The 14,371-nt window shown below is 46.3% G+C and overlaps 1 protein-coding gene across 3 annotated transcripts in view; it reads left to right on the top strand.

The window, feature by feature from the left end:
• LOC115098745 (D(4) dopamine receptor-like) overlaps nucleotides 1-14,371 on the top strand; it is a 56,841-nt gene that overhangs the window by 26,367 nt on the left and 16,103 nt on the right. For all 3 annotated transcript variants that reach the window (XM_029615620.1, XM_029615619.1, XM_029615621.1), the window contains exons 2-4: nucleotides 5,107-5,390; nucleotides 10,457-10,569; nucleotides 12,447-13,045. In XM_029615620.1, coding sequence (XP_029471480.1) covers nucleotides 5,142-5,390; nucleotides 10,457-10,569; nucleotides 12,447-13,045 — 961 coding nt within the window. In that variant the 5' untranslated portion in view covers nucleotides 5,107-5,141. The remainder of the gene's footprint in view (nucleotides 1-5,106; nucleotides 5,391-10,456; nucleotides 10,570-12,446; nucleotides 13,046-14,371) is intronic.

Here is a 14,371-nt window from a genome sequence, read left to right as displayed (position 1 = left end):
TGTCGTATCATATAACAGCACTGACTCTCAGGACTCAAATAAGCGCAACCTTATGAAAAAGCAGCAATGCAAATACTACACAAGGCCCTGGAACATTAATATGCCACTTACTGTGATAACAGAACAAACCGGACTGCTACAAATCCCTACAGTGAAACTACACACTAGCAACAATACTGCACCTCAGTCAGACACAGACAGAACACGGACTGACCCTTACCTAATTCAGAAATAAAGGACTACAAATTAGAAATTAAAACATGCAAACAAAATCGAAGTAAAAAGCCTGAGAAATCAGACTCTGAACATTGGAACTCTAAAGAGCAAAATAAAAAAATATAAGAAATGCACATACCCAAAGATGGCATATTCCAATTGCTAAAAAAATCAAAATATTTATATATTTTTTTTTACCTTTGTTGTCTGATCTTTTTATTATTCTACTCAGTTGGTCCCAGTCTCTTTTTTTCCATTTTCCCCATGTCAGTCTTTTCCTAATTCTTTCTCCAGGGTCACTCTTCTCTTTCTGTTTCTTCTCTCTCCTCTATCTTCTTTCCTTCCTCTCTCTCTCTCACACAAACAAGCTCATGCTTTCTCTCACAGACTCCCTTACACACGAGCTCTCACTCTCACACACACTAGCACTCATTCTCACATGCTCTACCACTCTCAAACTCACTCACTTACACACCCAGGCTCCCATTCTCACACACACAAAACACTTGGGTTCATATTTTCACAAACACACACACACACACAAAATCATCCAGGCCCTCATGCTTACACACACAACCCAGGCTCCCATTCTCCCATACAAACACCCAGGCGCCTATTCTCTCACACATACACACAAACTCCCATTCTCACACACATAAACACCCAGGGTCCCATTTTCACAAACACCAAGGCTCCCATTCTCTCACACACACAAAACACCTCGGCTCCCATTTTTATACACCCAAACAATTTAGGCTCCCAGTCTTCTACCCACACTCAGGTTCCCATGCTCACACACATACACGCAAGCTCCCATTCTCACCCACATAAATACCCAGTCTCCCATTTTCACACACCGAAACACCCAGGCTCCCATTCACACACATACATACAAAACATCTAGTCTCCCATTTTTATACACAAAAACAACTCAGGCTCCCAGTCTTACATTCACACTCAGGCTCCCAATCTCACACACACCCATACACTCAGGCTTCCATTCTCACACACATGCATTGGGCCTTACCGTCAAACCCCTTCTTCCTCTGCCGCTGTAGGGATGGGCTTCTATGGTGGCCTTGCTCAGGTGGGGCCTTCTTCACCACCACGTGGATGGGCTCCAGTGGCTACCTTGTTCTGGTGGGCCTCTTGTTGCCGCAGGGATGGGCTTCTACCATGGCCTTACAATGATGGGCCTTCTTTTTTTGCCGCCGTGGGGATGGGCTCCCATCATGGCCTTGCTTCGTTGGGGCCTTCTTAGCCGCCACGGGGATGGGCTCCTGTGGCAGCTTTGCTTCATCAGAGCCTTCTTCTTTGCTGCCACGAGGCCTTTTTTGTTTCTGCCATGGGGATAGGTTTCTGTAGCGGCCTTGCTTCAACAAGGCTTTCTTCGCCACTACCAGGATGGGCTTCCGTGGTAGCCTTTCTTCGGCGGGCTCTCTTCAGACTGGTGCGCCATTCTTCAGGCCTCATTTGGTTTCGGGCAGCCCTGATTGGGTGGGCCTGAGCCTACCCATGGCTATGCCACTGGATGCAATCCCAGCAGGGCTTGGTCAAGATCATTACAGTGTTCTGCTCCCTCACCGTTCCTCCCATTCATGGATATTCTGGAAACCATTCCAGTCCACTTTAGTTCCCTTACTTAGATGTGAGCTTATCTTGGTCTCCTCCATTACCACTTTATCTGTATCTTTAATGAATGGGCAATACATCTGTAAGAAGCTTCTATTCCTCATAGTAAAAGAGGACAGTAGTATCAGTTAGGTTCAGTAAACTTAACAGAGAATCAAAGACACAACACCCGAATATGCAGAGGTAAAATATAGCAAAAATGTACAGTGATTAACAACATAGTTAATCAAACTGGGAGAAAAGAAAACCTTTAAGTGCTTTCCTAAATTTTCTGTTTTCTTTTTCAAGCCGCACTGCTAAAGGTAGAGACTTCCAAATGCTTAGCACAAAACAACTTTCTCTGGTAGTTTCCAGCCCGATTTCTTTGTTCATATGGGTCTGGGGAGTGAGTAAGAAGGACTCAGAGAGCAATAAGCCGAGGGGCTTTGACCTGCAGTTGAAAGAAGGATAGAAGGATTGTCTGCAGAGGCACGGAGTCGGTGACTTGTCCGGTTCTGAACATGCGAGTACTTTACACATTTCAGGCGATCCCGGCCTGGCAAAGTCTCCCAACTCCCAGAATGGAATACTGGGAATATCTTCTATCTACAGCAAAGTACCTATACAGTATCCAACCCTCTGAGGACAGGAAGTAATTGTACCTAATGCACATTACCTTCCTCATCTGTTGTTTCTTGGGATTTTCCTAGCTAAGTAAACGACTGTTTGGGAATCCATGTGGAGCTGATTTTTTTTTTCAGTCCATCTTGTCTCCTGCTCTTAGAAACATGAAAGCAATCAGCAGCGGGGCTCTGAAGCAATGTGTTTCTCCCCCCCCCCTAAAGGGAAAGAAAGCTGGAGTCCGTCTGCACATCCTGAGGGCTCCCAGATTAGGTAAACACCATGCCAAAAGCTGATAAAAGCATTCCCACATCAGCTGGTGCATTTAGATCAATGCTCAAGTTTCTCATCCTCATTAAGAACATGCATTTAGTAAGCCAGCTTACAGATAAAAACTTTTCAAGCACCAAAAACAAACAGGCTGCCTGTCCTCCAGAGCTTGGGTAATGGAGGCTTCGTGTATGGAAGCCCAGAGAGATCGATTTGTGGCCTCCAAATAAGTCTGAATTTCAGAGTAAACAGAATATGCAAATTTACCCATTCTTGGCCCATTAGTTATCCTAAAAAGCAGACCCACTTGGAGGCCATGAGGACCAGAATTCAGAACCATTGAGACAGACACAGCAAAATATTTCTGGCATCCCAGAATACCTGAAAATATTACATAGGAGGATATCAAAGAATAAAACTAGGTACCTATTTTGACAGCCTCTATATAAAACAATTTGTGTTAGCCTGGACTATCAGATGCCACATGGGGCTACGTATAATTTTCTGTGCTATTCTCAATGCTAGGAATAGCCAAGAGTCCTTAAAAGACCGTTTATTCAATAAACAGATCTTTTAAGGGCTCTCGGCTATTCCTTGTTTTAATTCCTCATGGCTTTTTCAGACCGTCTTCCTCGTTGCTTTTTGGATCTAGTCTCAATGCTGCAAGAATAGTTGTCTTTCATTTACCTCAATGGCCACCTCCAATTCCAAGGGCTTAAGATGTCCAACATTCCTATAATTTTCCATCTTCTTTCCAAGATTCCCTGTGGGGGTGGGGGAGGACACTTTTCTCCAAGGCCCTGAGCGTTGCTTAATAGTACTTAACATATCAAGCAATAATCCCGCTGGACGACGAATGTGGTTCCAACATAACTTTACTGATGGTTGATTTTAAAGTAACAGTCCTTGTTCATTGCACTTCATTACCCAGTCCTCTGCCAGTAAACCTTTGCTTCTATACTGATGGTTTCATCTGATGTTGTCTGTCCATGTCTGTCCCAATTTCAAAGGCACTTTTGGAGCTTCGTCCCAAATTGGTGGACCTGATACTTGAATGAGTCTAGGCGGCGTAGTTCAAAGTTTCATTTCTCATACTGCGATTCAGATGTCAAGAGCAGGCTTCGCACTTTATTTATTTAAAAACTTTTCTATACCGTCATTCAGTAAATTAACCATCACAACGGTTTACATAAAGGCACATATAGTAATAGAAATTAATTCGGATAGCCCAAACATTATGAACGTGCCAATAATGCGGGATAACAGGGTTCTTTCAGTATAAACTATTTGTTGAGTATTGATTTTGTTAGGTTGAAGTTTCTATTGCAGTTTATATAATAAAGAAACTAATCTTAAGTGTATTTAAAGGTGGGAAAGAAAAGGAAATTACAAACTACCTGTTTGGTGCCGGGTTATGCTCTTATTTGCTTTCTTCATTCTCTTTATAAAAAAAAGCCTGTTTAAAGAGCCAGGTTTTAAGGCTTAGTCTGAAACGTTTGGAGTTTTTCTGCAGTCTTATCTCCAGAGGCATTGAATTGCAGAATGTGGGTCCTGTGGTTAATATTGGGTTGGCGCCAATGTTCTCCTTTTTTCCCAGTCTTCTCCTGCTCCCAGAGATGAATGAAGCTCCGTTCCATGCAGAGTCCTCTGAAGGGCTCCTGGATCTCTCTGGGTCAGAGACTCCTCTCCTGAGGATGGCCTCTGAATTCCCATGGACAAGAGGAATTTAGTTGGCTTCAACCAAAATGACACAAGGGGAAAACAGTATTCCTTAAAACTGGGGAAAAGGCAACCCTTTCAACTTTTTCCATACTCGGGCCTAAGGCCCAAAAGCAAGAAAAAAACAACACTGGAACAGGAGCAGCAGCATTCCCCCTGCTCAGAAGTTTAAAACACTACCCCCTCTAGATATCTCCCTCTTTTACAGTAGCAAGAAGCAAGCAACACAGCAGCCCACATGGGGAGAGCTGTAATCCACTTACAAGGCCTTGTCTCTACCTACACAGATGGGAGGTTCTTCTTAGTAGAATTCTCTACATTCAAATGCAGATATAAATACAATTACAATTAATCAACGTTTCTGGGGGGGGAAGGTGCCAGTACTCACATGCAGGATGCACGGTGTAAATTTAAGGGACCACAGGGCAAATCGAGAGGTGGAGGAAAACGGTGCCGGTACTCAGTATTGGCAAGTAACCCCCCCCCCTGAAAAAAAGCCTTGCATGTAATGCAAAAAAAAATGTCTTTATAACGGAGAGCCAGCCTCCGTTATAACCTTCAATAAAGTGTCATCTTCAATAAAGTTCTTCTTATAAAGTTCTGCATGTATCTAACCACGCCTCACATCTTGACGTGCACTGACCTCGCTTCCTGTGTTCTTCCCGCCAGATGCTCATGACGGGCAGCCAGAGAGGGACGGTACCATGGCCAATGACACTCAGAACCAGACACAGGACACAGCCGTCGGTGTCGGTGGCGCCAGCTACAACTACTTGGCCCTCTTCTTCGGCATCCCTCTCATCCTCGTCATCATCCTGGGCAATGTCCTGGTGTGCCTAAGCGTGCTGACTGAGCGCGCTCTCAAAACCGCCACCAACTACTTCATTGTCAGTCTGGCTGTGGCCGACCTGCTGCTGGCCGTGCTGGTGTTACCTCTCTACGTGTACTCTGAGGTAAGACTGCAGCAATGGCGGGGGTGGGGGGGGGGAGCAAGGCAATGGCAGGAGAAGGGAAGGGGTAGGGTAGGGTAGGGGGGGCAAGAGGAAGACTCAGGGGATAGGGGGTGGAGGAGGGGAAGAGGAGGGGAAGAGTAAGGTCAGGAAGACGGGATGAAGGGAAAAGGAGAGAAGGGGCCAGAGGGAGGGTCAGGGAGAAGGGGAGACAGGAGGTGAGAAATGGAGGATGGGGAGAGAAGAAGAGACTAAAGAAGAAAAGGGGAGATGGGGAGGGGAGGGGAAAGGAGGAAGGTGAACTAAAGAAAAAGGAAAGGGATGATGATGATGATGAAGGGCTGAGAGGCACAGAAAGAAGCAGGGAGTCAGCCGGGAGAGGGAAGGGGTGAAGGAACCAGGAATGAAGGGCAAAAAGAGAGACAGGCAAAGGCTGCAGATTCTGCTTTTTTCCTCATAAGTGGAAGGATGGTGGGGTGCATGGAGAATATATCAGTATAATAACCCCACTGTAAAAACATTTTAAACAACATAAACATCCATGCCATGATTTTATACCATCATGTTTCAATTTTAATGTTTAATACTACTTCCTGTTTTAAAGGCTGATGTTAGCCTCAGTTTCAGCATTTGCTCTTCGACAGTGGACATTACACAGATGGCAGAGTGGATGGATGGATGGATGGGCTCTTTTTCAGGCAGCTCGCTTGAGATTCATTGACCCCTAGAGAGACCCAGACAGGTCATTTTGATTCTCTGATACTGAAAAAAGCTGGAGACGCCAGCAAAATGCAAAACACATGCTGGAGACTAGACGAGTCCGATAACGATAGGGGATTAGGGAGGGAAGGAGGCAACCAAGCATCAGCAAGAGACTTACTGTCCCATGGCTCAGACACCACTCCCCAAATCCCCGAGAAGCAGGGGGAAATTGTCCCAGTATCCTGTTCCCATAGTCCCCATCCATCTACAGTCTTCAAAACCCACCCCGTTACTGGTGGATGGGGGCGCTTTAAGCCAAATAGCGAAAGGATGACAAGCAATAGTGGAATAAGCACCAAGGGAGAAATCTTTCATGCATAAAAAAGTATTTTAAATGAATAAAATAAAATGGAGCTCAGTCCTGCATCGGTTTGAGCCCTGTAGGAAGGCAAGCTGTCACTCCCTGTTTGTTTTTCTGCCTCCTCGGTGGGGGAGGAGCGTCCAGACTACCTCTTACAAACTACAAATCCGTACAGCGCGCGCCTTTACTAATTTATCAGTTGCTTTACTTTGTTCCTGGCACTGCTGACCAGACAAACCTGGAGTCCTGTTTAGCTGTTGCTAGAGTGTGCCTGGAGCTGAGTCCCCGGAGCAGGGAACCCAGCACAGCTTCCAGGCAATTGCCAAGGACTGCAGCTCCAACAGACCCATGGCAGGAGAATCATGCAGAGCTGGGTGGTCAGCGGGAAAGTTAACCGGGTGACTTTACCCAGATATTCAGTGGAACATTCCTGCTGGGTAAGTGTTTTGCTGAATATACCTGGCTAACTTTAGCCAGATAGCATAAAAATATCAGCTCTCACTAGCTAAAATGAAGCCCCACCAGACACCACCTTCTTCTATCTGGGTAAGTTTTGTGTGGGTAAATATTCAAATCTTGGTGTCACAACTGGCGGCTCACGGGATGGCTCTACAAACCGTTGCATTTACCCCTGACATGATGGTCTCCAGGCCCCAAACTCCATTGCCATGCTAGGACCATCCCACGCAGCAGAGAATGCCGCCTCCCATCTGCCTCCCAGGCCTCCTAAGTGCGTACACGGCCGACGCACCTATTCTTAAAGGACCCGTGGCGGGGACAGGCCGCGGCGCCCACAGATGACATCACTTCCTGTGCCCTGTAAGAGGGCTCCCTGGTCCTTCTCTCACCACCTCAGCAACAGGTCCCCTGGAGCTTGTTTGTCCCAAGTCATTTTGTTCCTGTTTGTGCTTTATTCTCCATCTTGTCCGTGCCTTGTTCCTTGTCATGCTGTTCTTCAGTCCTTGCCTTGCCTTGTTTTGTCCTTCCTTCTGTCTTGTTTGTCCAGTCAATTACCCTTGTCCCTCTGGCTTGACTTCCTGGACCTTGACTTTGGTCTTGGATTCAACTCTGCTTTGTCCGCTGCCTGCCCCGATCCGTGGCCTGTCTTCTGGTTCTGTTGTTCGCCGCCTGCCCTGACTCACGTCTCACCTTGGATTCCTCTCAGGACTGCCCTAGGGACTCACCTAAGACCTGCCAGCTGCCAGAACCCAAGGGCTCAACCGGCAGGGGAGGTGGCAGGTGTAGGCAAAGCTCCAGCTGGTCCTGCCTCTGGGCTTCCCCACCAGCTGATAGTGGGCACACAATGGTCTTGCTCACTAGATAGCATCAGCCACGCCTCAAGCACTAAGGGTCCACATCCCTGTTGAGACCTACCCTTGGCTTTTGTCCAGTTAAACTCAAAAAAGTCACCCAGGCAAAGCCTTTGAATTCGGACCTCTCAATGTCTAACTAGAGCCTGCACCAAGCAACCAGGTATCCTCAGCCCAGAGTAGAGAACCAGAATTGTGGAAGAAGCAAAGGAAAAGATGTTTGCTGTTACCCACATCACGCAACCCTGTACGGATTCTCCATACTGACCTCCACCTCAGCGTATCGCTGCATTTCTCTCATCCCATGCCTGAGCATCTTCTTCAGTCCCACGCTCCCCTGGGCAGCTCCCCTGCTTAGATTCCCTTCTCCTCCTGGCTCCCCGCCTGTGGCTCTTGCCCCCTCTTCCCTTGCCTTCCCCCTTTCCATCACCTCTTCAGACTTTCCTTCTGAATGCTCTTCATATATCTTAATTTTCCAGATGGCTACTCAGAATGCAGTATTTATTTTATCGGATCAACAATAATTAGCCCAAACAACTCAGAAATCTGAGGAAATCACCAAGATTCCAAAACAACACACTATTCCCCAGTTAACTTTTCTTTTTCTTTTCATATTTTTTACCTTTTTTTTACCTTTTGTTTTATTATTTGTTTGTAGGACCTTCATGAGTACAGCTTGGAAATTATTACCAAATGTGTTCCCCTTAAGTCCACTTTTGCTTTATTTTATAACTTATCAATATCATACCACATTGGATTTCCTTTTTTTGTATTATTAAAAACTTTCTAAATCATCATATTAATCTTATTACTCATTAAGAAGGTTCCTTCCCGGGTAGCCTACTGGTTAACGTCTTGTTTACTTTTTATCAATGAGAGCAAAAACTTAGCTTTAGTATCCTGTTCAATCACTGCCCTGACATGGATCCATGTTTCGATATTGCATCTGCTCAGGGGGCTTCTCTATAACTTAGTCCACTCTCTCAGTCTTCAATCCATCCGTCTGCTCCCCGAAATGATTCACTTTATTTAAACATCCTCTTTTTAAGACCTTTAACAAAACTTGGCGTCTATCCACCTCTCTTTTATATCTATCAAACATAATGATGTCACTAATTAAATCAAGGAATACCAGTTAATTATTTCATTTAATCCATCTGGATGCACCGATTTTAAATCAGAAATCCAGAATTGTTCCCATCGGTTCAATAATGATTGAATGTCCCCTCCTCGAGCTGGAAAACAGATTGCCTCCAAAATCGTCCACCTAAAGTCTTTAAACTGATGACCCTTCTCAATACAATGAGCTACCACCGGACCTGTCAATTTTGACGTTTTAATGCAGCTTTTATGTTCAAGCAACCGCATATGGATTTTGCATTTGGTCCGGCCCACATAAATCAAATTACATGGACACTGTAGCACATAAATAACACCTTTGGAATTGCAATTTGTAGACTTTGTTAAAAAAATTCTGCATTTTGAACCGGGATGTTGCCATTCTGATCCAACCAAAGCTAACCCACACATCGCACACGCGCCACAAGGGGAATTCCCTTTGAGCTTCTCCTGGGAACCCTCTTCAGTTTTTAATTTCAAACAAGCTCTCACAACTTTATTGTGTAGATTCTGGTTTCTAGCAAAAGCAAACCGTGGGGGGATGTTCAATGTTTCATGTAACGATAACAAAGTCCAATGTCGCTGTAGGATGGTAATAATTTCCTTAACTTGATGACTATAATGCAATACACATGTCAATCCCTCATTATCCCAAACAGCCTTATACCCCAATGGTAATGATCTGTCGGCAAATAATGCTCTCTTGTAGGCTTTTTTTTTATAACTGATCGGGGATATCCTCTTTCCAAAAACTGAAACCACATGACTTCTGATTGTATTTTAAATTCAGACAACGTGGAACAGATCCTCCTCAAGCGTAAAAATTGGCTGATCGGAAGACTATCTTTTAACTTTTTTGGATGACACCTAGAGCATTGCAAAAATTGATTACTATCTGTCCCTTTCGATATAGGGATGTTGATAACCCTTCCCCCTCTCTTGTTATAGTAATGTCCAGAAAAGCGAGAGAATAGGGATGATATTGTAAAGAGAATTTCAAATGAACATTTTGGCCATTGATCCATGTTACAAAACTCTGAAGTTCCTCACATGTTCCCAACCAGATGAAAAAAGATATCATCAACATAGCGTCGCCAAATGTAAATGTTACTAAAGCATGATGAGGAGTATAACACTTCCTCCTCAAATTGGGCTACAAAGAGGTTAGCTATATCTGGGGCAACAGTAGCCCTCATCGCCACCCCCTTAATTTGCAAATAATAACAAATAACATTTATTTTATCACCTGCTGGGCATTTCTCTGTCAGTTCTCTGAACCCCCCTCCCTTCCAGTCTCGGATAAAATTTGTACAAGATTTTGCTCTTGGTTTCTGATTTTGCACTGTTTGCGATTTGTGGTTAGAAGTAAAACAAAAATAAGCAAAAAACGACCTTCCTGTCTGTGATTGTGACCTGCACCTTTTAGAAGACTCTGGAAGTAACGTGCACTACAGTTGTCAAAATGTTCCTCTGTTCAACCCTTCTAGCATTTGTCTACCAGCAGACTTTTTCTCTGGGACAAAGAAACATCCTTTTTCCACTCCAACTTCTAACAATCCTTTGTGGGGTTTTTTCAGTTCCAGGGAGGAGTCTGGACCCTGAACACGTATCTTTGTGACACTCTAATGACCATGGATGTGATGCTGTGCACAGCCTCCATCTTTAACCTCTGTGCCATCAGCGTGGACAGGTAAGGCCATCACCGCTGATAGCCCATAACTGCTCTCTTGTATCTCATCACGGGCAGTGTGGACAGGAAAGGACACCACCTGGACATCATCATCACCCCCACTTTTAGTCCATTACAGCTCTTGTGCAGTTCAGCATGGCCAGGACAGACCATCTCCACTTACTGCCCATTGCTGTGTACCTTGGCATGCTCAGTGTGGACAGAATAGGCCACCACCCTCTCTCACATACTATAGCATGGACAGGAGAGGCCACCACCACTGACAGCTCCATTACTGATCTCATATTCCACAGCATGGACAGGAGAGGCCACTACCACTGATCACCCCATTACTGCTCTTGTGTACCACAGCACATACAGGAAAGGCCACCAACACCGACGGCCCCATTACTGTTCTCGTGTACAACTGCACAGACAGGAGAGGCCACCAACACCGACAGCCCCATTACTGCTCTCGTGTATAACTGCATGGACAGGAGAGACCACAAAAACTGACGGCCCCATTATTGCTCTTGTGTACAATTGCATGGACAGGCAAGGCCACTACCACTGGCGGCCTCATTACTGCTCTCGTGTACCACAACACGGACAGGAGAGGCCACCACCACTGACGGCCCCGTTACTGCTCTCGTGTATGACAGCATGGTCAGGTCAGACAGTGAATTTACTCAGGTTAGTAGTTAGGGATGAGCAGCTAACAAAAGCTTTATACGGTAATATTTTCTAAAGATTTGAATGAATATCATGACAATTTTAAATGAACTTCTTGCCTGATCTAACTGCTAAGACAGTAATTTTAAAACGAGGGCGCATGCACATATATATGTTCATATGGGCACGCGAGCGAAGATAGACTATAATTTTTAATTGTGTGCGCACTTGTTCGCCTATGTTTTAAAATGCACCAACCGTGTGTAAGTATGCTCCTAATTTTATGAGGTTACTGGAGCACAGCTAGCACATGGCTATGTCTTCCATAGGACTTTGTCGGCTTTTACGCACGTGTGCCAGTGGATTTTAAAACCTGCTTCTTCTGGGCACATTCCCAGTTTTCCAATTAGTCCACTCGTTTGTCCAGTTCATTTCAAGGTCTTCCAGACTCCTCTGGATCTTCATCCTGCATGCTGTCCAGTTGACCTGGACCCCTCACCCTGTCCTGTAAGTAGGGCCGGCACAGCCTATTAGGCGAACTAGGTGGTCGCCTTGGGCGCCAACCATTAGGGGGGGGGGCGCCCGAAGAGCAGCCATGTGGGGCCATGAGCGGAGCCTATCCCGCTCGCGGCAAAGAGGAGCAGAGATTCGTCAGGCCACGAGCAGTGCCCATCCTGCTCGTGGCCCAGAGAAGCACATACTCGGCGGGCGTGAATGAGGTAGGAGTCGGGGCTGAGACCGGGGGAGGAGGGCACACAGCAGAAGGTTCGCCTAGGGCGCCTAATAACCGTGCACTGGCCCTGCCTATAAGCTCTAAAACTCGAGATCTATAGACTTGCTCCTCATCAGGAGCAGCAGTAAAGTTACCTGGATATCTTGCGTACCCACTCTAAGGTTTTCATTTTTAAAATACGGAGTTACATGCATGAGTGTTGGCCCCGCCCTGGAACACCTATGCCCCTCCCCTTTATACCTCGCGCACGCGCACACAGGTAGATCCGCACCTAATTTGCGGCTTTTAAAAATCCGCATTGCTCACACGCTGCCCACATAAGAGCATATGTGGGCATTTTTGCACGAGCAATGCTTTTAAAATTGACCCTTTAGTAAATTACCCAAGAAAAAACAAAAAAACCCTTTCCCTACCAGGACTGTTGCTTAAAAATCTCTGAGCTTCCTTTGTGAAAATTCCTAATGATCCTTTCCTCTTCTCTCGTTGGGAACAGGTACATTGCTGTCATCCTCCCACTGAAATACAACAGGAACCATTTCAGTGTGCGGCAACTGGTCCTCATTGCAGCCACGTGGGTGCTGTCGCTGGGCGTGGCCAGCCCTGTCATCTTTGGGCTTAACGACGTGGCCAGTCGGGACCCCAGGTTCTGCAAGCTGGAAGACGATAACTTTGTGGTCTATTCCTCGGTGTGCTCTTTTTTTGTGCCTTGCCCCGTCATGCTGCTCCTCTATTACTGCATCTTCCGTGGCCTCCGGAAATGGAGCGTGGGCCGCAAGGGGCAGCTGGCCCACACCCAGAGGAAGTTCTCCTTCAGCCTGAAGAGCATCAAGAGAGACCAGAGCGAGAAGGCGAGGTACCTGATGCCCAGCCTCAGCCCGAGCCCCGCCACGAAAGGGACCCCGGAAGACGACCTGACACCCGCCCAGCTGGATAGCGTCTCCGACATGGAGGCCCCCGAAAAGGCGAAAGAGGGGAGCCCCGAGGAAAATGGAGTCCGGTGCAGCCTGCGGTCAGCCAAGGGGTCGCAGTCCAAGAGTCGGCGGGTCAGTGGGAGGGAGAGGAAGGCAATGAAGGTCCTGCCCATTGTTGTAGGTAGGTGCTGGAGGAGCGACTACACTGCTAATGTTATTAGTGTACTGTCTTATAGTTTCTGGTGAATTTTGAAGTCGTGAAGCCCGATCAGTAATGCTGCAAACTGGATTCCTCCTAAAACAAGGGGTCACAATGTCAAGGGAGGGGAGGGGAGACTCAGAAGCAACATGGGTAAGTATTTCTTCCGAACAATGGTGGAGAATGCAGGCTTCAGTTTGGCAGTGGAGGCGGTGAGGAAAAAATGGCATTGCCACTGAAATCAGCGTGGCACAAGGCCAGAGGATAAAGGTAAAGCTGGAGACCTAGCCCCAGCAGTGCTATTGCAGTAGGCAGGGGAAACAGTCAGTGTGGACAGGCCTGCTGCCTTGCGGTTTTATTTTATTTTAATCTACCATCAATTTCCTTGTTTCCATGTACCCACCCTGCAAGCAACAGCAGTACAAGTGCTTCCTTCGCCCGCAGAATACTTTCACTACAGTTTCCTACAATAGGTTCCTCCTAGTCCGATAATGAAAACACCCACTCAGGTCCAGGTCTTTGCAGGATACACTGACCGCAGCCTAAGGAAAAGGCAGATCTTCTGTATATTGCAGTCATTTTTTCCAAGGTAAATGCGTGTTACACTCTCCTCTCGCTCTATTTCTTCTCTCAGCCATTTTTTACAGAAAATATGAGCTTTCATGCACTCTGGGTTTCAGCTCTAGGGGAATTAGAACTGTTGGTGTGTGAAGTCCAGAAAGGCAGAGAAAAGATTAAAACCATCTCCTGGGGCTCCCCGCTGCAGCCTCGCCAACCAGCCTGGGTAAAATGGCTGGAACAGGACTCCAGCGGGGAGAGAGAGAGCAGGCACAGAGCCGGAGTGACTGTCCAGGGAGGGAGGACTGATCACGGAAAGAGGACATCAGAAATGCACCAAGGAATGGACAGAGCAAGAGGTCAGTAAGAAACATTACAGACTGGAGAGTATCTAAAAGCACGAGTGTCTTTATTCCTCCCAACACTGACTGAGTTTCAGGGGGGGAGGGGTGGAGACAGCATTTGTTTTTTTTGAGCCACTTACTGGTGATATTGGTGGATACTGGGCATTGTCATTATACCCGGGGAACCTGTGTCAGGAACTCCCAACCTGAGACTTACAAGCTTTCTGCTACTCCTCCCTCCTCTTTTCTTCTTCCATGGGTGATTCTTCATTCTGTGTTTTGTTTTTTTTTTTGCGAAAGATGAGTGGAGCTCCAAAGCCTGGAGACAGGTAGAGATTTCTGGGACTTGTGACTCCATCTTCTTAAGCTCGTTACCTGGAAAGATACTAGGGATGTGAATCGTTTT

Source organism: Rhinatrema bivittatum, chromosome 9 (genome assembly GCF_901001135.1).
Source record: "Rhinatrema bivittatum chromosome 9, aRhiBiv1.1, whole genome shotgun sequence".
Taxonomy (NCBI): Eukaryota; Metazoa; Chordata; class Amphibia; order Gymnophiona; family Rhinatrematidae; genus Rhinatrema; species Rhinatrema bivittatum.
This window is presented reverse-complemented; position numbering and strand designations above follow the sequence as displayed.